Here is a 25,360-nt window from a genome sequence, read left to right on the forward strand (position 1 = left end):
GTGCAGGAGAGGTCCAGATGGGGGTAGGAGTGCATGGAGTGTGAAAGAAATGTGGGTACTCCCACAGTAAGTCAAATGAGGTTAAGGTGACTGAGGAGGTCAGCTAAGAGGGAAGCTCTCTGACAGGTTCAGGAAGAGCCCCAAGGGGAGCAGCAGAAATGGGTGAGGGAGTTGGCCAGTAAGCTGGAAGCAGACTGTCCAGTGACTGAGGAAGGTAAACAGTACAAATGGAAAAGTCGAGGTGAGGAAGTTAACGGCAGACAGGAACAGCTTGAAGATGGGTTGTCAGGAAGACTATGAACGTCATCCTTCTTAAGAAGCCCAACTCCACTGCATGACATGTAATCTGTCCCCTGGGTGATGGTGAGAGGTTGGGGCACGTCAAAGCAGACTGGAAATAAATGAGAGAGTTCAAAGCAGGTCGTGAGCATGCAATTTTGTTTCCTGGAAGCAGAGAGAAAGTAGAGGCTGTGATACCAAGAGCAGCCATAAATTCTCTTTGTTGTATCAAAAGCCACAAACATTCCACTGGAAGAGTGCAACAAGGGGAAAAGGGAAAAAAAGGAAGGGTGTCACCTCAGTGGCTATCGAGTGGCAGCTCACAGCTATAGGGCAAAGAGGCTGGAGATTCCGCCTCTATGAGATCTACAGAGGTGTTGGCATTCTCATTCTAACCGTCCTTTAAGTCCAGAGAAGAAAAATGGCTGGAGGTGCATTCCGGCAACAAGGTGGTCAGCCAGCCAAGCACATCATGTGCTGACACCATCAAGGAGGATCTCCGAGCCAATAAAGATGATCGTTTCCCTTTCTTTGATTTCTTGGAGCCTTTCTGGTTGGCAGAGGAAGACTCAGATGTTTGTTGGCTGGAGGAACATGGAAAGTTTTTGTGGGAGTATTACTTCTACCCTTCCTGGCCTGTCAGTTGTGTAACATGTGACTTTCTCCTGTGAGACAATAGTTTGTGGCTTGATTGGAAAGGTTGGGGCAAGAGAAGAGGCTGTGGATTATTGACAAGGTGACAATTTGTGAGTGACCTGGTAAGGCATCTTTTGCCTTGACCTAGATTTCCTCGATGCCCGACCATCAAGGTACATGACACAACCTGGGGAGAAGGTGGCATGGTCACCATTACAACTTCTGCAACAGGGAGGACGAGGCAGCCAGGTTACACAGTTGGCTGGGTGTCACCATTACATTTGAGTGTGGTCATAATGAAGACACTGGTAGCAGTGCATTTTGTTCAGAATGTGTTGTTTTACTGATCTTTGATGGAAGCATCACTCTATCAAATATGAAAAAAAGAAAGGAAGACAAACCTGGCCCTCGCACAACAGTGTAGCCAGGGATGAAAGGTTGCTGGGTAATAAGAAGTTGCATTCAATGATTGTTCACCATTCATAGAAACGGCTGTTTGAGATCATTCAGAATTTTGCAGCTCAATAGATTTCATGCGTCAAGCAACCACCCCAATACCAGTCATTCTGACCAGGGGCTCTCCACAAGGGCGCCACCAAGCCAAAGCAAGGGCCGTCTGCCACACAGGGCATTTGAGATGAATCTAGTCCCTGCTAGTGCTGCATTTGTCATGTGCCACTTGCCTGATGCTTTGCAGAAGTGCAGAAAATTCAGGCAAGCCATGTGTAGTGAACACAAACCTATTATGATGGCCAACAAAGTGTTTGCCCAATTGCCTGAAGGGTGTCCATAGGGCTTCTAGTTGCACATCTGTATGCTGTCATGCTTGTCAAAAATGACACCATACAGAAATAAAACACACAAAATGGAACAAGGTACGACTGTCCTAGTGACATAAAACACAAACAAAATGGTATACATCCATCAAGTACATCCATCAAGTACATTGTGTTATTGCTCACTTAAGTCATCCCTGGCAAAAACAATTGCTGCTTACAACAGTAGCAATATGGTTAAAAGATAGCAGTGGCACATGAAAAACTTATGCTCTCTCAGTTCAGACTCACAGGGATGATTTATTACTGAAGCATGTGCACAGTGCCTCTGAATTCACAAATGGCAAAGTAGAGCACCCATTCAGGGAACAGATGGAAACATACAAGAAACAAAACAGTGCATCTCTTTTCAAGTAGACTCATGAATAAATGTCTTCATTTTACCTTCTGTCTGTTTAATGTTGCTGGAGATAACTGACATCTCATCTCTATCCCAATGTGTCGGATTTGATGAGTATAAAAATTATTTATCCAGAAATTTGGTCACCTTGCGAGATCAACATGATGTTGGGAGCAGAAGTTTGTCTGTACATTCAGAAGGCAAGGACTCTCTCCATAGGAACCGATCATCATGTGCTTCAAAAGACACAACTGTGTTGGGTTATGTATGTCAAAGCAGTACCAATTAGTAGAACACAAAATTTTGTCAAGGTATCCATTCGTCTTGTGTTCTGTGAAAACTTAGGCTGGCTGTCTTGAAGAAACTGAAGGGCAAAAGGATCAAATCATGTCTGAACCACAGTATCTCTAATCTTGGTGTAACAGCATTCCACTGGTATCACGAACTACTTAGGTTGCTGATATTGATTCAATCGGTTGCCACAAGCCAAGATCTTTGATTGATGCACACATGCAATTGTGCATGTGTGCATGTGTGTCCCAAGATGCCGCTGAAGTTTGAATTGGTCGGGGCAAACTGAGCTGGATCACATGAGGACCAATAGTGGTGACCTGCATGAAGACATACAGACATTGCATGAAAACTGATTGGCAAGTTAATGGCTTACTCTACAAACTTTTATGACTCCTCGACAATCACCTGTGGGGCTAGGATGCAATAATACCCTGGCTGGAATCCTGCAAGGCAATGCTCCTTCACAAATGAGTCGAGTTTTGAGTTGTTTTGTTATATTTAAGTAAGGTCCTGTCTGTGTTATCTAGAATTGTGTCTGTAATAATAATGCACCTATGAGTGATTCAGTGCATGACCAATAGTCAATGTTATTAATTGCACTTTGTGTTATGGGTCATGCGTCATGCAAGAGTAAGAGTATTCCATGTTTTAAGTCTCATGAAGGGAACCCACTCTAACACGATCTGTGTTGGAGGCAAAGCAATCTCGGTACATGTGTACACTTGAGCTAATGTATCAACAGGTGCTGATATTTTCTACTTCCTGGCCCTTATTGTATGAAGCTATGTTTGCGCAGATTACTGTTCCCACTGACATGTGGCACCAGGAAATGGGTGTCCCAGTTCCCTGGGCCTAGAGTAGAGCTATGTTTGGATTTTGCCATGGTGACACTTCTATCATCCCGTGGCGCCCAGATTGACGGGCAGTCTGCTGCCCCTACTGGTCACACTGTGGTGGCTCGAGGGAAGTGAAGTTGCTCATTTGACATGTGCCGTGGTGGAGTGTCACCTCTGGGCAGGAACCAGTAGTTTGCTCTTTTTGGTGAATTTATTGAGATCAGCAGATTAACGCATATTTACCAAGCCTCAGGTCCCTCCTTATTATACCTTTAACTACTTGATTAAACCTTGTATTTTTATTACTAATTTTCAACACATTAAGTTTAAATCCTGTTAGCCATCACTATAATCTGTGAATTGTTACATCAGTGAATAATCATTAGCTAACTCCACTTGGGGAATTTGGCTGCTTGTTTCTTGTTGACTGTGATAGCTCTCTGCTGTAGCTCTCAGCTTGCTCTGAATTTTGGATGATGGTATATTTATAAAAGGTCATTTTTAATGTTTGTTTGCAATGTATGAATTACTACTTAAGGGCTTTTCTTTCTTGTCTTAAGTGTTATACATTGCTAAGAGCCCTTGCAACAGTTTCAATCAGTGGTGTGACTTTTGAATCTTCCTGTATTTGGAATAATGTTATTCAATTGTCTAACAGTTGTAAAAGCTGCAAGTTGTTAGCTCATTTTCTGTCTGTCATTGTGGTTCATTCGACTGATAATTTTTTTTGTTGCCCAATCAGTGTGACCTTTCCTTGTTTTGTGACCTGTATACTTCCAATTTTATGCTCTGTGCAAAATGGTACAATTGACAAAATACGGCTTCCAATTAATTAAGCCTGTTCAAGTTTTGACTGAGTATTGTGACTGTAAGTAGTTTATTAATTTGTAGTTTTAGTAGTAGTATTAATAATAATAATAATAATAATAGTAATAATAATAATAAATAAAATAATAATAATAATACCCGAGGAGGACCGAGAAAAGAATTGGCCTCTGGTATGCTCTGCCAGTCAAAGGCATCGAAAAGAACAATCCACTAATAGGGCTAACCTCCCTTTTAGTGTGATTAGTTGGTTCTGGACACAACTAAAGAAGCCTCAGGCAAGCGCCGTCACGGTTGGGGGCAACGCTTGAACCCTATGCCCACCCAAAATGGAAACGACACTGCAAGCCAACTGGAAAATGATTTAAATCCAAATAGAGCTGTTTATCAGGGTATGCTTCCTGCAATCACCCTCGAAGGAAAACAAAGACAGAGGTTGAGATGGTCAGATGAAGTTAATCAACACCTCATGTTCTGTTATTACCAAGCAACAAAGATAGGAACAAACACAACTGGATACAGATCACAAGTATACACATCATTTATTACCAGATACCCTAAATTACAATTCTTAACAGAACAACGACTAGCTGATCAGATACGTGTAATGATCCAAAATAACAGGATACCACAGTCAGAATTAGAAACATCAAACAAGTACAACCAATACTGGAACAAAATAATGTGCAATCAGAAGAAGAAAATACAGTAATGGACTTACACATCCCAGAGCTAAACAAACAAAGAATAACACGCATCAATTAAACAAACAGACAAAAACGAAATCTTAAGACTGCCACCAGAACAAGTACAAATAGAACATGAAGTGACACACATTAGATCTAGAAGAAAAATTTCAGCTGACATATATAGAATACAAAGACACAAATACAGAGATTAGACCATTCTTGCAAAGACCGCCAAATAACCCACAAGTCGAAACAACAATAACAACTATCAACAAAATCATACACAACAAAATAAATGAAGACACAACTATGGAAGAGTTACCACTACTGGTTTATGTAGGAGCACTCACTACACTAAATATACACACTAGGCAGAGATCAGAAGCAACCAACACACAGAAGAAACCCACAAAACCAGCATGGCAACACAGACTACAGATCAGAATAGTAAAACTGAGAGAAGACATCAGACAGCTAACAATGTATAAGACATCAAATGTCAGAAAAAAACAAAAAAGGTTAGGTAAAATCTCACAACAAGAAGTGATAGAGCAATTAGATGAAAAGAAGCAGAAATTACAAGCATTGGCCAAACGACTTAGAAGATACAAAAATGTGGAAATAGAAGGAAACAAAACCAAACATTCAACACAAACCAAAAGGTATTTTACCAGACAATAGATAACACACACATTGTAATAGACAATCCACCAAACATAACAGACATGGAACACTTCTGGAGCAACATATGGTCAAACCCAGTGCAACAAAACAGGCATGCACAGTTCATAGAAGCAGAAACAAACACATACAATGTGATACCACAAATGCCTGAAGTGATAATTTTGCAACATGAAGTCACCAAAGCAATTAACTCTACTCACAATTGGAAAGACCCTGGAAAAGATAAAATAGCAAATTTCTGGCTAATGGAGTTCACCTCAACACATTCACATCTAACTAAATTATTTAACAGTTACATTGCAGACCCATACAGATTTCCTGATACACTTACACATGCAATAACTTATATGAAACTTAAAGATCAAGCAGACACAGCAAACCCAGCAAAATATCGCCCCGTAACATGCCTACCAACAATATACAAAATTGTAACTTCAGTCATTACACAGAAATTAATGACACATACAACAAAGAACAAAATTATAAATGAAGAACAAAAAGGTTGTTGCAAAGGAGCACGAGGATGTAAAGAGCAACTGATAATAGATGCAGAGGTGACACATCAAGCTAAAACTAAACAAAGGTCACTACACTATTCATACATTGATTACCAAAAAGCTTTTGATAGTGTACCCCACTCATGATTACTACAAATATTGGAAATATACAAAGTTGATCATAAATTGATACAGTTCCTAAACATAGTAATGAAAAATTGGAAAACCACACTTAATATCCAAACAAATTCAAATAATATCACATCACAGCCAATACGGATTAAGCGTGGAATATACCAAGGAGACTCATGTCCTTTCTGGTTCTGCCTTGCTCTGAATCCACTATCCAACATGCTAATTAATACAAATTATGGATACAATATTACTGGAACATACCCACACAAAATCACACATTTGCTAGACATGGATGTTCTAAAACTACTGGCAGCAACAAATCAACAACTCAACCAATAGCTAAAGATAACCGAAGTATTCAGCAATGATAGAATGCATAGAAGAGATGGAAAAAACAAATGCCTATAAATATCTAGGATACAGACAAAAAATAGGAATAGATAATGCAAATGTTAAAGGAGAACTAAAAGAAAAATATGGACAAAGACTAACAAAAATATTGAAAGAGAATTGATAGCAAGAAAGAAGACAAAAGCTATAAATAATTATGCTATACCAATATTGACCTACTCATTTGGAGTAGTGAAATGTAGTAATACAGACCTAGAAGCACTCAATACACTCACACAATCACAATGCCACAAATATAGAATACATCACATACATTCAGCAACAGAAAGATTCACATTAAGCAGAACGGGAGGAGGAAGGGGATTTATTGACATAAAAAACCTACATTATGGACAGGTAGACAATTTAAGAAAATTATTTCCAGAACGAGGATAAACTAGCAAAATACACAAAGCAGTCACTCATATAAATACATCGGCTACACCACTGCAATTTCATAACCACTTCTACAACCCTTTAGATCACATAACATAAACAGATACAAAGAAAGTAAATTGGAAAAAGAAAACACTACATGTCAAGCACCCGTATCATCTAACACAGCCACACATCGATCAAGACGCATCCAACACATGGTTAAGAAAAAGCAATATTTACAGTGAGACGGAAGGGTTTATGATTGCAATACAGGATCAAACAATAAACACCAGATATTATGGCAAGCATATAACTTAAGATCCCAGTACCACAACAGATAAATGCAAACTTTGCAAACAACAAATGGAAGCAGTAGATCACATCACAAGCGGATGTACAATACTAGCAAATACAGAATACACCAGAAGACATGACAATGTAGCAAAAATAATACATCAACAGCTTGCCTTACAACATAAATTTAAACAACATGTTCTCACATACAAGAATGCACCACAAAATGTACTGGAGAATGATGAATACAAATTATACTGAAACAGAACCATCATAACAGATAAAAACACCACATAACAAACCTGACATCATACTCACCAATAAAAAGAAGAAATTAACAACTAATCGAAATATCAATACCCAATACATCAAATATACAAAAGAAAACAGGAGAAAAAATTGAAAATACATCCAACTGGCTGAGGAAGTCGAGGATATGTGGCATCAGGATAACGTTGACATTATACCAATTATACTATGAACTAAAGGAGTCATACCACAGAATATTCACCAGTACATCAATGCAATACAGCTACATCCAAACTTGTATATACAACTACAGAAATCTTTAATTATTGATACATGTTCCTAAATGCAATGTAACACATACCGTACAGTTAAAAGGAAGTCACGCTTGATCAAGGTCCTCATCACTTTCTACTTCTGACCAGACATAATGTCTGAGATAAGAAAAAAATAATAATAATGTCTGTAAGTAATCAGGTGTATTACATAAAATAACAAGTGAAAAAATATGTGAATCCACATTCCATTTCTTTTCCTTAAAGCTGTTCCAACCCAAGTTATGAGGTACCAATGTCTTTATAACAGAAGAAGAGCAGCAATGTGATTCACACTTCCTGGCAAAAAACAACTGAAGATTCACAAGATAGATTCATTGTTCATCTTCCTGAAATAGAAGAGCTGAGTTTGTTATGCAGTTCTCTCCACAATGAACCCAAATGCTTCTCTTAAACTAGCAAGACAATCAAAGATTGTGGAAAGCTACACAGAGTTTATGAGAAAGTGGGAAGTTTTAAGTCATATGGTGATAGTAGTCATGACACATGCAATTTCATATAACATGCCACATCAGCTATCTCTTACAAAACCCATCTCAACTACTACAAATTTGTCACTCAATAGTCTTCCAATGGTAGGACCAACCATGAAATACTGTTTGTACTCCGCATGATTATACTTCAATGTGCAACACACTGCCTTCACAGTAGACACGGAGAATATGTATAGACACATTCTGGTAGTAATTGAAGATCACACTTTCCATTTTTCTTTCTGTTTTGTTTTAGGGCGCACAACTACAATGGTCATTAGCGCCCTGACTAAGTTAGGAATACACCGCGAGGCACAAGGTTAAGACAGCAACTAAAAGGGACAACACTATAAAAGAAAGATTAACAGGCATAGGATTAAAAAAAAAAACAGCATAATCAAACGTCCTTAGACAGGTGTGTCAAGTTGATAAAACTAAGTACACGAAGAGCAGCTCCTGGGTCATCCACTGAAATGGCATCCAGAGTACATGGCAGACCAAGGTCAAGACGCAGTGCAGTAAAATCTGGTCAGGACGTTAAAATGTGGTGGACCATCAGTAATTGCCCACATGAACAGAACGGCGCCGGCGCAGCCGTCAGCAGATGGCGATGGCTGAACCCACAGTGTCGAATTCATAGCCGGGCCAAAACGACCTCCTCCCACCAAGAAGGATGTGAGGAGGATGTCCAAGCTACGGGAAGAGGTTTCAAGGCCCGAAGCTTGTTGTCCGTAAGTGCAGCCCAATCGGCACGCCACAGTGATAAAACGCGCCGACAAATGACCCTGCTACAATCTGATTAAGGGACACAACAAGAAGCCGTCCAAGGATGGAGAACCGCAGCCTTGGCCGCGGCATCTGCAGCTTCATTTCCAGGGATGGCCAGGAACCCGAATAAAGCTACCTGGAGACCCGTCGTCCACCAGCTGCTGATGAGAGCTTTGGATCCGGTGCACGAAAGGGTGAACTGGATACCGATCACTGAGGCTCTGGATGGCGCTCAGAGAATCAGAGCAGATGACATAAGCAGAATGTCGGTGGTGGCAGATGTAAAGAACAGCCTGGTAGAGGGCAAAGAGCTCATCTGTGGAAACTGAACAATGGCCATGTAGCCAGTATTTGAAACTTTGTGCCCCGACAATAAAAGAACACCCGACCCCGTCATTGGTCTTAGAGCCATCTGTATAAATGAACATCATATTAATGAACTTTGAATGAAGTTTGACAAAACGGGAATGGTATACCGAACAGGGGGTAACCTCCTTTGGGAGTGAGCCGAGATCAAGGTGAACACGAAGCTGAGCTTGGAGCCAAGGTGGGGTTTGGCTCTCTCCCGCTCTAAAGGTTGCAGGGTGCAGGGAGTGAATAATCAAGATGATGAAGGAGGCGACGAAAGCTAACTCCAGGGGGTAGCAGGGCAGAGACATACAACCCATATTGATGGTCGAGAGAGTCGTCAAGGAAGGAAAGATACGTTGGGTAGTCAGGCTTTGACAGTAGCCGACAGGCATAACAACAAAGCAGTATATCGTGCCGGTAGATGAGTGGCAATTCACCGGCTTCAGCATGAAGACTCTCGAAGGGACTAGTATAAAATGCTCCAATCGCAAGCCGTACACCCCGATGTTGTATGGAGTTGAGGCGGCATAAGATGGACGGCCGTGCAGAGGAGTATTTGAAGCTCCCATAATCCAACTTGGAGTGGACGATTGACTGATATAGGTGAAGTAGGACGGTTCGATCTGCTCCCCACAACATACCTCTCAGAACACGGAGGACATTTAGAAAATGGGTACAACGGGCAGCCAAATATGATACATGTGGAGACCAGCTAAGTTTCCTGTCAAATGTAAGATCTAAAAATTTTGTTGTCTCCACGAATGGGAGAGCAACGGGACCGAGTCTTAAGGATGGTGGGTGGAACTCTTTGTAGCGCCAGAAGTTAATAAAGATCGTCGACTTGGCAGAAAACTGGAGCCATTGGGGACACTCCAAGAGTAAAGACGGTCAAGAGAATGCTGAAGACAGCGTTCCAGGAAACATGTATGCTGCACACTACAATAGATGGTAAAATCGTTCACGCAAAGGGAGCCTGATACATCAGCTGGGAGGCAATCAATTATTGGATTGATCACTATGGCAAAGAGAGCGATTTCAAAACTGAGCCCTGTGGCACCCCATTCTCCTGGCGAAAGGTGTGTGACAACAGAACCTACACGTACCCTGAACTGTCGATCCTTTAAAAAGGAACGAATAAAAAGAGGGAGGCGACCGCAAAAGCCCCATGTATGCATGGTGCAGAAATGCCCGCCCTCCAACAGATGTCGTAAGCCTTCTCCAAATCGAAGAACACAGCTGCGGTCGGGCGCTTCCGCAAGAAGTTATTCATAATGAAGGTCGACAGGGTAACCAGATGGTCAACAGAAGAGTGGCGCCTACGAAATCCACATTGTACATTGGTAAGTAGGCTTCGAGATTAGAGCAGCCAAACCAACCGAGAGTTAACCATTCGCTCCATCACCTTACAGACACAGCTGGTAAGCGAGATGGGTCGATAACTGGAAGGCAAGTGCTTGTCCCTCCCCGGCTTAGGAATCGGTACAACAATAGACTCGCACCAGCATGCAGGAAAATGTCCCTCAATCGAGATGCGATTGTAAGTACGAAGACAGAAACCTTTACCCGCAGGAGAAAGGTTCTTCAGCATCTGAATATGTATAGAATCAGGCCCTGGAGCTGAGGACCGTGACCGGACAAGTGCATTTTCAGGTTTCCGCCCAGTGAATGGGGCATTGTAACTTTCACGATTCGAGGAGTGGAAGTTGGGTGGCCGAGCCTCCTCTCCCTGTTTTCAGGGGAGCAAGGCAGGGTTGCAATGAGCGGAGCTAGAAACCTCTGCAAAAAAGCGGCCGAAGGCATTGGAGACACCCTCAAAGGCCACAAGGACGTCATTCAAGTCCTTCAAGCCAGAAACTGGTGAGTAGACCTTAGTGCCAGATAGCCAGTTCAGGCTACCCCAGACAACAGAAGAAGTAAAACTGTTTAAGGAGCTTGTGAAAGCAGCCCAGCTGGCTTTCTTGCTTTATTTAATAACCAGACGACACTGCGCACATAATAGTTTGTAATTGATACATTTGCCACTGTAGGGTGGCATTTAAAGGTGCGTAAAGCACATCGACGAGCACGTTAAGTGTCTCTACATGCTGCGGTCTACCAGGGGACCGTTACGCGACATGGAGTAGAAGTAGTGTGAGGGATGGAATATTCAGCAGCAGTGAGAATGACTTCCATGAGGTGTGTGACCTGACTATCGCAGCCTGTGAAGGTTTGATCCTGAAAGGTCGCCCTGGAAGAGAAGAGCCCCAAGTTTGCTTTGGAAATGTTCATACTAGTTGAGCACGGAGAGGGGGTATGATGCAGGAGATGGATAACACATTGGAAGTGGTCGCTCGAATATGTATCAGAAAGCGCATACTACTCAAACCGGCGTGCAAGTTGGGTAGTACATATAGAGAGGTCTAAATGGGAATAGGTGTGAGAGGTGTCAAAGGAAATTAGGGGCGCTAGTATTGAGGCAGATAAGATTGAGCTGGTTGAAAACTTCTGCTAACAGGGAGCCCCACGGACAGGATGCTGGAGAGCCCCAAAGAGGATGGTGAGCATTGAAGTCTCCAGTTAACAAAAATGATGCAGGGAGCTGAGCAATAATTTGCAGCATGTCTGCCCTGATAACAGCAGACAATGGAGTTTCTCGGTACAAATGGAAAATTGAAAACTGGGGAGAGTAATGCGGATGGCAACTGCCTGCAGGCCGGTGTGCAATGTGATGGGATCATAGTAGATATCATCCCGGACCAGCAACATAACCCCTCCATGAGCTGGAATACCTGCAACAGGGGGTAGGTCAAAACGCACAGAGGTGTAGTGTGCCAACACAATGTGATTGCATGGGAGTAGCTTCATTTCTTGGAGGGCTATGACGAGCGGACGGTGCAAGCGGAGCAGCAATTTCAAGTCCTCTCGGTTGGAGTGAAAGCTGCGAATATTCCAGTGAATAAATGCCATCGTGAGAAGAAGACAATGCAAGAAGGGGTCACCTCGAAGGCCGCTGAGGGACAGGCATTGAGCGAGCCTTGCCGTCGCTAGCAGTAGGTGGACAGTCATCGTCCATTTGTTCATTTGTTCTTTAGGTTCATCAGCCATCTTGTTAAGATAGCCGGCAGGGGAAGCTTCCTCTGCTGGTGAACTGACAGATGTTTAGCTACCTGCGGTGCGGCCAGGCGAAACGGATGACAGCCTGGGGCTGCAACCGCTGGGTGGCGCAGGAGAAGAAGTGCACCGTGGTGGGGAAGGAGAACTGTGTCTCCTATGAGCCTTCTTGAAAGGCCGTTTTGTGGAAGTATTGGTTGATGGCTGCGAATTCGAGGTATGTAAGAAGTCTGCACGAGACTGTTCCTTCTTGAAGGCCCATCCATCGGACTTCTGGGTCTTCGTCTTGGCAGAAGCTGATTAAGGTGCTTGTGTCTTAGGGGTGATGGGAGGAAGAGGAGACGTTGACCAGGCGACCTTAGCACTGGCTGAACAGACGACCGTAGTGCTGAAGGTCAGATCGCATGTCTGCGTCGCCACCTCCTTGTAGTCCAAGGAGAGGCAAGGACAGTACCTTATTTCCCTGCTGGGAGCAGCGTGGGCTTCATACTAGCAAATAGCTTGCGAGCAGCCGAGGTGGAGACTTTCTCTTTGACCCAAATTTCTTGGATACAGCGTTCTTCCTTGTAGATGGGACAGTCGTGGGAGGACGCTGCATGGTCACCCTGACAGTTCACACAACGAGGGGATGGAGGTGGACAGTCACCCTCATGGGCATCCCAGCCACAAGTGACATTTAGCCACATTGGAACAATACTGGCGCGTGTGATTAAAACAGTGACACTGGTATCAGCGCGTAGGTGTCGGGACATAGGGGGGAACAGAAATAACCTCGTAGCCCGCTTTGATGCGCGACAGCAGCTGAACACTATCGAAGGTCAAGAAAAGTGTCCGGGTCGGTACAAGGTCATTGTTGACCTTTTTCATGAACCTATGGACAGCGATCACGACCTGCTCAGCGAGGAAATACTGAATCTCCTCGTCAGTCAATCCATTGAGAGTCTAGTATATACCACACAACGAGACGAATTTAAAGTGCGGTGAGCCTCCACCCGGACAGGGAATGTGTACAAGGGTGTGGCCCGAAGCAATTTTTGTGGCTGAAAGGTGCTCTCAGTTTCTAGTAACAAGGTACCATTATGCAACCTGGTACAAGACTTGACCGATCCTGCTATGGCATTTACGCCCTTCTGGATAACGAAAGGGTTGACAGAGGAAAAATCCTTTCTGTCCTCAGATTGAGAAACTACGAGGAACTGTGGGGCAGGCGGTAGTACTTTTGTCACTGGTGCCTGGTCAAGTTTTCGTTTGTGGGTGGAAGTCAAGAGAGAAAAGAAGGGATATCCATTGGGCAGTAATCCCCCATGATTGCCAGCATCGCCAATGGCGCATTCCTTCCTTGTGGGGACCCAATCAGAGGGCACTCCCACCTTAGGTGATTGTTCACACCTCAGGTCACACCTTCCGAGAAACAGATGGAGGAACCAATCAACATAGAAGGTATCAGCTCCACCAATCACCCCTCCCTGGGCCTGGACTTTACCAGGGGGTACGTGCGTGACTTACTTGTCTACCCAGGGTGGAGAATTATGCATAACCCGTCACCAGCAATGCATGCGAATGTGTGGTTCAGCCTTCAGTCAAGGACAGGGGGAAAGAAAGGAGAGACTGTCTGGCGGCACGGAGAAGGAGGGGCGGCACGGAGAAGGAGGGGCGGCACGGAGAAGGAGGCAAGGAGAAGAGTAAGGAAGACAGTGAGATGGAGAACAACAAAGAAAGGTAGCAACCAAAGGAAGGAAGAAACCAGAAGTGAAAAACCAAAATGACAGCAAATAGGTCGTGGAACCATCTGTCTCTGAACGCAGGTGCTAAGTACCTCTTATGACAGGCAGGAGTACCTCAGGCCTATTCTAACCCCCGGACCCACAGGTGGGTCACTTTCCAGTGAATATTGTGGAGGAGTGAGATCTGCATCACTTAAGAAATACACAATGACTTGTGGCCCCTTCCCTCCAGCACAGTGTCTATTATGATTAGCTCACAAACAGAGTGAGCAGAGTGAGGCAGCAAAAATTCTCACTAATCTTTTCAATGTGGACCACTGTGTCTCATGTTGTGATACAGGAAGGGCAGAAATCGAGCTCCAGCAAGATCCTGAAGACATCGATCAGAAGTGGATTTTCACTATGGAAATAGTACACAAACAGTGCCATGGTATTCAGAAGTATTCCCTCAGTGGAGCAAGAAACACAACTACTTTCACTGCATGATTAAGGTTGAGGATATTAGAACTTAAGGTTTATTCTAGCATCCAGCTGATGATCATTTTAAAATTGCAAACAATATCAAACCTAATATCCACAGTTTCACAAAACACTTACTACTGTGTGCCACAGCAGACATTTTTATCCTTTTGGATTAATTAGTCCCATTGTGATTACATTAAGGATATTTTTGCAATGTCTATGGCAGCATAAGTTAATGTGGAATGAGCCCTTGCCCTAGGAGTTGCATTCCTTGTGGCAGACACCATACAGTCTAATTCTTATGACAGGCACCATGCACATTGATCATACAGTCATTGCAGGAGGACCACCTATCAGCATACCGAAGTCAGTACAAGATCTGTATGATTCTCAAAAGATTTATAATTTGATTCTATTTCCTGAATCAGAGACCTATCTGAATATTACTGGAAGCAAATCCCAAAAATCATAAGTAGCTACACACGTACTTTTACTTCACTCAGCACAATCTGTGAACATGAGCTACCAAACAGGAAATTAGTTTCATTCAATTATTAAGCTACATGTGAAACAGAGACAAGGCGACCTCTCTATCAAAAACACAAGATATCTGTTTAACAGCCACAAAAATATTCTATGAAGATTTATTGAAGTGTGTCTGGCTATGATAATAGCAAGAAGTGTGACTCTGCTATCATTGTAGAAAGGTACTTGTTTTGTCGTTGCAACATGTTTGACAACTGTAGCTATCACATCTACAGAGGTGTAACATATCACTTGGGTGGTTGTTGTTGTCGTGTTCAGTCCTGCGACTGGTTTGATGCAGCTCTCCATGGCACTCTATCCTGTGCAAGCTTCATCATCTCCCAGTACATACTGCAGCCTACATCCTTCTGAATCTGCTTAGTGTATTCATCTCTTGGTCTCCCTCTACGATTTTTACCCTCCATGCTGCCCTCCAGTAAGAAAATTTGTGATCCCATGATGCCTCAGAACATGTTCTACCAATCGATCACTTCTTCTAGTCAAGTTGTGCCACTAATTCCTCTTCTCCCCAATCCTATTCAAATACCTCCCCATTAGTTATGTGATCTACCCATCTAATCTTCAGCATTCTTCTGTTGCATGAAGTTACATATTTCGCAATGTCTATAGTATCTATGAATGATGGCTGTAGCAATAGGGCCAGTCAGCGAGTTTAAACTTTTATTCACTTCAGAAATGTTTCTTCTCTTGTGGATGAACTCTGTTGAATATGAACGAAGAATTTCTACAGAGTGGGACAACAATAGTTGCATTATGAGGCTTCACCGTACCTGCTGATTTTTGGTTTGTTCCTTGCTACGTCATTCTGGTTCAGTGATGTACCTAGCCTCTAGATCTATGAGCAAAGTGACAACTGTCATTACATCAGGACACAAACATGCAGTTACGCAGTCATTAGCCAGTATGAAAGTATTGTTTGAGAATTTTTTGGATTGTACACTAGACAATTTTAGTGTGATAATGGACTTGAGATAACATTTCAGTTAACAGTGTAGACGAATTTGCAAAAGTTGTGGGGCCAGGAAGAATTGGAGTGCAAAAAACAATCAGAATGAAGTGGAGATGAATATGATATGTAGAAAGGAGCAGATTAATTAAAATGGGGTTTATGAAGGGCAGTGCACAGAAAGGCTGAAAACACTGGGCTCACAAAATTTGTGAGAACCCTTAGGAGGAGGCCAGGAAACTGTGTGGTGTTCATTACATGCCACAAAACCAAACTTGTTTCGCTACTGGTGAAACTCACCCATGCTCTGCCAGTCTCACAGGTGCTACCCTCTAGTTTCACTCACCTGAGCAATAGGAGGTGGACCTTGCTCCTCAACAGGGCCTGATTGACAAGAAAAGAAATTGCGTGTTAATATAAAAATTACATTACCTGCAAAGGTAAAATAAACAGGTGATTCACTAACAATGTTACAATATGACATGATAAAGAAAAGAATTATTTCAATCTTTTAATGTGCCTACTGATCAGTGAATAACTGAGCATCTGATCCACTCAATTATGTTCAACAATGAACATTACTAACCGATTCCAAGAAAGCCAAAACTTTATTCCATTTGGTGGGTGCTATCTGAAGACTACACAAGGGCAAATAAATGTTTAGTCAACATTTCAGATAATTAAGGACCAAATTTTACAATCCTGTAGTAATGTGCTTATTGAAACATACAAATTTATGTTACATTCACTGTGGCAAGTTAGGAACTGTGTGTATGACTGTATATGAAGCATCAGTCACTTTAGGCATATGCAAACATTATATTCATCAAGTATTTTACAATGAGAGCACTTAGTGACTTGCAGGAACTTCACCCCAAATTTCAAATTATCATGAATTTTTCTCAGGGATACCCCACACAAATAGCAAAAATGGTTATCACTTACCACTTTTGCTGTTCATGCAGTCAAAGTGCCACATCAAATAAATAAAATGCAACACTCCTTTCTTTACTTAAAGATGGGTACATACAGCCACAAGAGGGCATAGCAAATAAAGTGGGGTATTTCTCAGGTGTTTTCTTCATAGAGGTGAGGCAGTAAGAACTTTGATGGGTATGGCAAAAGGATGGAGTAGGAAACATAATAGAGTGAGGTGAAACTGGGTGGTGTACCATCTGGTTCGTACCTTACAATGCCAACTTGTGGAATTCAACAAATGGCTCTCTGTTGCTGGCGTATTAAGTGGCCTGAAACAAACTCAGTATAGCTCATCTTTCCTATGACAGACACTGCATAGTTTCATACAAAGGCCCATAACGCTGGACAATTTTCCAGTATTCCTGCACTGCAGAGCCTTCATAGATCACTGCACAGTAGCTTACCAGCCAAACCAGGTCACAAACTCTATATCAACTATCTACTTTGGAGTGCCATGGCTATTTTAATAAGAATGCAGCCCTCAATATTGGCGCCACCAGTGCAACCTACACTCTAGGTGCCTACAGCAGTCCTTCTCAGTTGTTACCGACTGAGGGCTGAACTGGAGATTCAAGATTAGTTCTCATAGTAGCAAATATCTTTCAGTGGAATGGGGCATTCTCTATCTTGCCTTCACTAAAAATCTGTTTCCTTAGCTGCATGTTGTTACACACAATCTGTGCTGCAATGAAGCTCTATTCCACTTGGCTACTCAGGAACATCTCTCTTTTTGTGCTGTTTTCATTACTTCTTTGTCTCTGGAAAATTATACCTCTGCCTTGTGTCCCATTGCATAGCCTTGATCACTGTGTCATTTCACCTCACGATCCTCCTTCAATAATCATGCGGCCCGATTCCCATATTATTCTTCCAGGTCTGTGCCTCCTGTATGCTACTGCCATTGCCTCCATGAGGGTGACAGTGGATATATTTTTTGCTGCTGCATAGAAAACTTTTCCTCTGAGCACAACAACAACATTGGAATCTGGGATATCACCAGTGCAACTTTGCAGTGTTCACCTAACACTTCAAAGAATGATTCTCATATTAGTGACAAGCTTAGTGCATATATGAAGTATTTTTATGTTGCTTGCACTAGGAAGCTGCTTCACTTGCACAACATTATCATGTGCCTTATGTGTCACAACCAAGTTCTAACGTTATGGCTATCTGAGCAACATTTCTCTCCTTGTGCATATGACCACGAGTATGGGTGGTAGATAGCAGTTCCATGCTGGACTCCCAGTACAGAGGTGAGGCATGAATACAAACAGATTGGTCTGGGAACAGACTGTAGCAAATATCTTAATGGGAAATATTTTGCCAACAAAGGGACAGAGAAACTGTACATACATTACCTTTGGATACTTATTATCAGTCATTCTCTCCACGTGTGTGAAAACATTTCTTCTATGGAGACGTGGAAAGGTCAGAATGGGTGAGGAAACTGACTACGCAAGGTTGAGGCCGGGAGTGTTATGGGAACAAAGGATATACTGCAGGCAGGATTCCCACTTGTGCAGTTCCGAAGGATCCATAATGGCACAGGCTGTCAAGCAATCATTGAAGTGAATGATGTGATGTTGGCAGCTTGCTCTGCAACAGGGTGGTCCACTTGTTTACTGGCCACAGTTTGTAAGTGGCCTTTCCTGCAGACAGACAGCTTGTTGCTTGTCAGTCCCATGCAGATAGCAGCACAGTGGGTGCAGTTTAGCTTGTGATTCACGTGACTGGTTTCACAGGAAACCTTGCCTTTGGTGGGTATGTGATATTTGTGACCTGACGGGAGTAGGTGACAGCGGAAGGATGTATGGGACAGTTCTTGCATTTAGTTCTGTTACAGGGATATGAGCCATGATGTAATGGGTTGGGAGCAGGGTGTGTGTTCAGATGGCCAATTATATTTTCTAATTTTGGTGGACAGAGCAATACCACAGTGGGAAGGGTGGGAAGGATGGTAGGCATGGAATTTCAAATTTCAGAACACAATGACGGGTATTCAAAACTTTGGTGGACAATGTAATTCAGTTGTTCCAGTTGTGGTTGGTACTTAGTTATGAGGGGAATGCTCCTCTGTGGAGAGACAGAGAGATTTGGGGGAGACTGCAAATATAAGGCACAGGAGATTTGTTATTGTACGCTTTATTCAGTCCCCCAGTAACTTTGAGGAGTAATGCTCATGAACTGTGGGTGGATAAGCTGTATGGAAGGAACTTCTAGGTATGGAATGGCTGGCAGTTGTCAAAATGGAGGCATCACTTGTGTTTAGTAGGTTCAATATGGACAGAAGCAGTGAAGAAGCCACCTTTGAAGTGGATGTCAACTACTATGAAGGTGGCTTGTTGGCTCGTGAAGGTCCAGGGGAAGCAAAGGGGGAGAAGCTGTTGAGGTTCAGTGGGATGTGGATAAGGTGTCTTGAATCTCAATCCTACTCGCAAGATGTGCTCATTGAACGTGAACGAGAGGACGGCTTTAGGATTCTGAGTGTTTAGGAAGGATTTTCCATCCATTACCTCATCACTCATATCCATGCAACAGACCTAGCTACAAGACCTGTCCCATACATCCGACCACCACCACCACCACCACCTACTGCTCCACACTGGTCCCATTCAGCAGCTGTTCCATCAAGAGCAGGAGTACCTGTGAAACCAGCCATTTTATAAATAAGCTAAGTTGCAACCATTGTGCTGCATTCTATGATGGCAGGACAACAAACAAGCTGTCTGTCCACATAAAGGGCCACCTACCAACAGGGCAAGAAACAAGTTTGCGGGATGCTCAACAAAACATCCTTCATTTCAATTACTGTTTCACTGCCTGAGACATACAGATGATGCCCACGAACACCATCTTTTTCGAAATGTGAAGGTGGGAACCCTCCAGGCAATATATTATATGCTCCTACAACTCTCCACCTCAGTTATTCACTTTTCTCATACATCCATACCTTCCTATTCCAGCACTGCTCAGTGCTCAGCCCTCATTCCACCAAAGTAGCCAGTCTTCACTTTTCTCCTCACTCACACACACACACACACACACACACACACACACACACACACACACACACACACACACACACACACGAATTATGTACCTCGTAAGTAATATCCAGTTTCAGGTTCAAGCATAAAATTCTGAACAACCATTTCACTGGTAAAATTTATATTTTACCTCACCACCAATGAAGAACTTATGTCAAAGAAAAAGATGAAAATATATGTGCCACACAAGACAACATTAAAGGGATAACTTTAACATGTAATTAAGCTACTGAGGAAAGCGAAAATCTCACCTGCTAATTCCTCCTCTGCTTGCACTTGTTCTGGCTCCTGCAAAAAAATTAAAAAGCTGAATAACTTTACATAGACTTAATTTAAGTGCAAATCAAAAACCTTGAAACGTGGCAGTGGTATGTCATCTCACTGCACATGCTCATCTAAGTGTTAATAAGTTGATAAATTAAATAGTGATAGCAATTAGGAATCAGGTGCAGTGACAAGTAGATAGATATGTAATTTTATAAATGTGAGATTGATGAAAACAGCATATGGATACAAGTTAAGAATCACAAAATATTTCAATTTTAATTGAGCTTAACAGTATGAATTCACTAGAGCTGCCAGCTGCCACATACAGCAAGTGTCGCAGAGGAGGGCAAAGGTGCCCACAAAACGCAAGGAGGCAGATTGGGAATTCAGATCATAGCTGATGGATGTTTGAAGGCTGGTGTAAGGATACTGCCAGTGACCAAAACAGAGGTGGAGCATAGTTTTCTGGATTGAACACTCCTCAACTATGACCTGTTTTAGTATTCAAAAGGATCACGGAAGGGGAAATGAATAACAGATGTTATAAAATCACAGATCGTAGAGATAGTGATTGGGTCCATCATGGCTACATCTGCTGCTATCGGGCCAGGAATTTCTGAATGGATCTTGGTCCCACAGAGCTATCTGAGGTTGGGCCACACAACAGAAGTGGAAATCGAACTGTTAAAATAACTAGTAAATTTAATCCAGCCAGTTTTTTGGTATCCTTAAGGGTGCGACGACACAAAGTGTGCAACTGTTTATAATGAATGTTGTTTGCCATCATAGAATGGTGGTTAAAAACATGGAGAGCACATCTCTGCATGTGAGAAGAGCCCCAACACGGCTCAGTCAACTGAGGGACTGTGAAATCGCCCAGTAAAGTTGAAGTGCAAAAATGGAACATTGTTAGCAATGATGATTACATTTGTATGTGGGGAAATAGTGTTTCTCGAAGGGTGACAGGGAGCATTAAATCTCTAATCATCCTTAGAAAGCTGCCATTCGGGTGGGCACTTAGGTGGGGTAGGAGTCAGAAAATGGATGGCAAATGGGAAATGGTAACTTGATTTCGTACCATACATAATGATGGATCATCATCAGGGCAAATTCAGCAGTGCAGGAGAGGTCCAGATGGGGGTAGGAGTGCATGGAGTGTGAAATAAATGTGGGTACTCCCACAGGAAGCTAAATGAGGATAGGGGTGACAGGAGGTCAACGAAGAGGGCACCTTTCTGACAGGTTCTGGGAGAGCCCCAAGGGGAGCAGCAGAAACAGGTGAGGGAGTTGGCCAGCAAGCTGGAAGCAGACTGTCCAGTGACTTAGGGATGTAAACAGTAGAAATGGAAAAGTCAAGGTGAGGAAGTAAAAGGCAGACAGGAATAGCTAGAAGCTGAGTAGTCAGGAAGACTATCAACTTCATCCTTAATAAACAGCATGACTCCACTGCATGGCATGGAAACTTTCCCTGGGTGATGGTGTGAGTTTGGGGGGATGTCAAAGCAGACTGGAAGTAAATGAGAGAGTTCAAAGCAAGTCATGAGCACGCAATTTTGTTTCTGGGAAGCAGAAAACAGGTAGAGGCTACGATTCCAAGAGCAGCCATAAATTCTCTTTGTTGATTCAAAGGCCACAAACATGCCACCAAAAGAGTGCCATGATAAGAAAGGGAAGAAGGGGAAAAAATGGAGAGGTGTCACCTCAGTGGCTATCGAGTGGCAGCTTTCGACGGCTCACTGGAGCAGGTCACAGAGGCTGGAGAATCCACCTATGAGGTCTACAGAGGTGTTGGCATTCTCATTCTGTCCATCCTTGGAATCCACAGCAGAAAAATGGCTGGAGATGCATACCAGCAACAAGGAGGTCAGTCAGCCAAGGATATCATGTCACAACACCACCAAGGAGGATCTAAAAGCGGATAAATAAGCAGATCATTTGCCTTTCTGTTTGGCAGAGGAAGACTCAAATGTTGGCTGGAGGAACATGGAAAGATTTCATGGTAGTGTTCCTTCTATCCTTCCTGGCCTGTCAATTGTGTAGCAAATGATTTTCTCCTGTGAGGCGTAAGTTTTTGGCTTGTTTGCACAGGGGGAGGAGGAGTAGGAGGAGCAGCAGGAGGACGACGAGGAGCAGCAGAATGACGACGAGGAGCAGCAGAATGACGACGAGAAGCAGCAGAAAGACGACGAGAAGCAGCAGAAAGACGACGAGGAGCAGCAGAAAGACGACGAGGAGCAGCAGAAAGACGACGAGGAGCAGCAGAAAGACGACGAGGAGCAGCAGAAAGGCGACGAGGAGCAGCAGAAAGACGACGAGGAGCAGCAGAAAGACGACGAGGAGCAGCAGAAAGACGACGAGGAGCAGCAGAAAGACGACGAGGAGCAGCAGAAAGACGACGAGGAGCAGCAGAAAGACGACGAGGAGCAGCAGAAAGACGACGAGGAGCAGCAGAAAGACGACGAGGAGCAGCAGAAAGACGACGAGGAGCAGCAGAAAGACGACGAGGAGCAGCAGAAAGACGACGAGGAGCAGCAGAAAGACGAAGAGGAGCAGCAGAAAGACGACGAAGAGCAGCAGAAGCAGAATGACGACGAGGAGCAGCAGAAGCAGAATGACGACGAGGAGCAGCAGAAGCAGAATGACGACGAGGAGCAGCAGAAGCAGACGGACAAGCGGAATGAGACGGACAAGCGGAATGAGACGGACAAGCGGAATGAGACGGACAAGCGGAATGAGACGGACAAGCGGAATGAGACGGACAAGCGGAATGAGACGGACAAGCGGAATGAGACGGACAAGCGGAATGAGACGGACAAGCGGAATGAGACGGACAAGCGGAATGAGACGGACAAGCGGAATCAGACGGACAAGCGGAATGAGACGGACAAGCGGAATGAGACGGACAAGCGGAATGAGACGGACAAGCGGAATGAGACGGACAAGCGGAATGAGACGGACAAGCGGAATGAGACGGACAAGCGGAATGAGACGGACAAGCGGAATGAGACGGACAAGCTGAATGAGACGGACAAGCTGAATGAGACGGACAAGCAGAATGAGACGGACAAGCAGAATGAGACGGAGAAGCAGAATGAGACGGAGAAGCAGAATGAGACGGACAAGCAGAATGAGACGGACAAGCAGAATGAGACGGACAAGCAGAATGAGACGGACAAGCAGAATGAGACGGACAAGCAGAATGAGACGGACAAGCAGAATGAGACGGACAAGCAGAATGAGACGGACAAGCAGAATGAGACGGACAAGCAGAATGAGACGGACAAGCAGAATGAGACGGACAAGCAGAATGAGACGGACAAGCAGAATGAGACGGAGAAGCAGAATGAGACGGAGAAGCAGAATGAGACGGAGAAGCAGAATGAGACGGAGAAGCAGAATGAGACGGAGAAGCAGAATGAGACGGAGAAGCAGAATGAGACGGAGAAGCAGAATGAGACGGAGAAGCAGAATGAGACGGACAAGCAGAATGAGACGGACAAGCAGAATGAGACGGACAAGCAGAATGAGACGGACAAGCAGAATGAGACGGACAAGCAGAATGAGACGGACAAGCAGAATGAGACGGACAAGCAGAATGAGACGGACAAGCAGAATGAGACGGACAAGCAGAATGAGACGGACAAGCAGAATGAGACGGACAAGCAGAATGAGACGGACAAGCAGAATGAGACGGAGAAGCAGAATGAGACGGAGATGGGCTGCTACTATGACCCTGGGTGATTTTGCAACCATAGTGCTGTATTTCTCATCACATGTCTGGATGGCCATGTCCTTCATGAACTGAGATGTAGCAAAGAAAATACTGGAACTGCCTGATAGTAGAACACAGGATTACTGAGATGCCGACAATTTGCAAATGACCTGGAAGGGCACCTTTTTCCTTAAACCAGATTTCACGGATGCCCTATCATCAAGGTACATGGAAGGAGGAGATGGCATGGTCACCATTACAACTTTTGAAGCAGGGAGGAGGAGGCAGCCAGGTTACACATTTGGCTGGGTGTCACCAGGACATTAGAGTGTGGTCATAATGATCACACTGGTAACAGTGTAGTGTGTTCAGAATGTGTTGTTTTGCTGATGTTTGACAGAAGTATCTCTCTATCAATTGTGAGAAAAGGTAGGGAAGCCAGGCCCTACTCCAATGGTGTTGACAGAAAATGAAAATTTGCTGTCTAATATGAAGTTGCATTCAATGATTGTTCACAATTCATAGAAATTTCCATCTGAGATCAGAAAGACCTTTGTAACTCAATATGCTTCATGCGTCAAGCATCCCCCCAAATAGCAGCCACTCTGACCATGGGCTCTCCACAAGAGCTTCACCCAGCCACAGCAAGGGCCGTCTGACACGACGGCTGCTGCCAGGTTTTCCAATCCTCCGAGTGTGAAATAAAACACTACTTGCCATACATGTGGAGTGAACAACTGAGGAATCAGGAGTGTGATCCCTGTGTTGTCAGGGGGCTCACCCAAATGGGTACATAACAGCCACATCACTCTGGTGACTGAGCAGGATGAAAGCAGGCTCCAGAGGGGAAGGGCGAGGGAACGAAGGAGGGGGGGGGGGGGGGGGGGGGGGGAGGAATCCACACCACAGATGCCAGGGAGGGAGTTGTTCCTTAAGTGGCTCTCACTAAAAAACAGGAAATTTTGAAGTGGAGGTCAAACCTCAAGTTGGGACCTAAACACCAAAAAGTATGAATGAACAGGCAAAAGGAACAAAATTATGAACAATACAGGAAAGCAGGTGGATAGCCAAGCCAATTTGAATCTGAACACTGAGAAAGGAGAAGGAGGGGGCATCGGAGAATGAGCAAGGATAGAGAGGGAGAGGAGGTTGACAAATGCAGGCAGTAAAGAAGAACTGGCTGTATTGCTCCATCTGCACCATGTGTGAAGTCACTAAACAACTGTGAGATCCCAGCGAGGGATCTGACTTTAGTGCATCAGACTGTACCATCAAGTTGCCCATCATAAAATTGCCATCATG

The 25,360-nt window shown here is 43.8% G+C and overlaps 1 protein-coding gene across 1 annotated transcript in view; it reads left to right on the forward strand.

Moving 5' to 3' along the window:
* The first annotated feature begins 2,252 nt into the window (after positions 1–2,252).
* The window catches only part of LOC126332585 (uncharacterized protein DDB_G0283697-like), a 37,116-nt gene continuing 14,008 nt past the window's right edge, over positions 2,253–25,360 (forward strand). The window contains exons 1-2 of the mRNA XM_049996620.1: positions 2,253–2,291; positions 22,450–24,064. Coding sequence (XP_049852577.1) covers positions 2,253–2,291; positions 22,450–24,064 — 1,654 coding nt within the window. The remainder of the gene's footprint in view (positions 2,292–22,449; positions 24,065–25,360) is intronic.

The sequence above is a fragment of the Schistocerca gregaria genome, chromosome 2 (assembly GCF_023897955.1).
Source record: "Schistocerca gregaria isolate iqSchGreg1 chromosome 2, iqSchGreg1.2, whole genome shotgun sequence".
Lineage (NCBI taxonomy): Eukaryota > Metazoa > Arthropoda > Insecta > Orthoptera > Acrididae > Schistocerca > Schistocerca gregaria.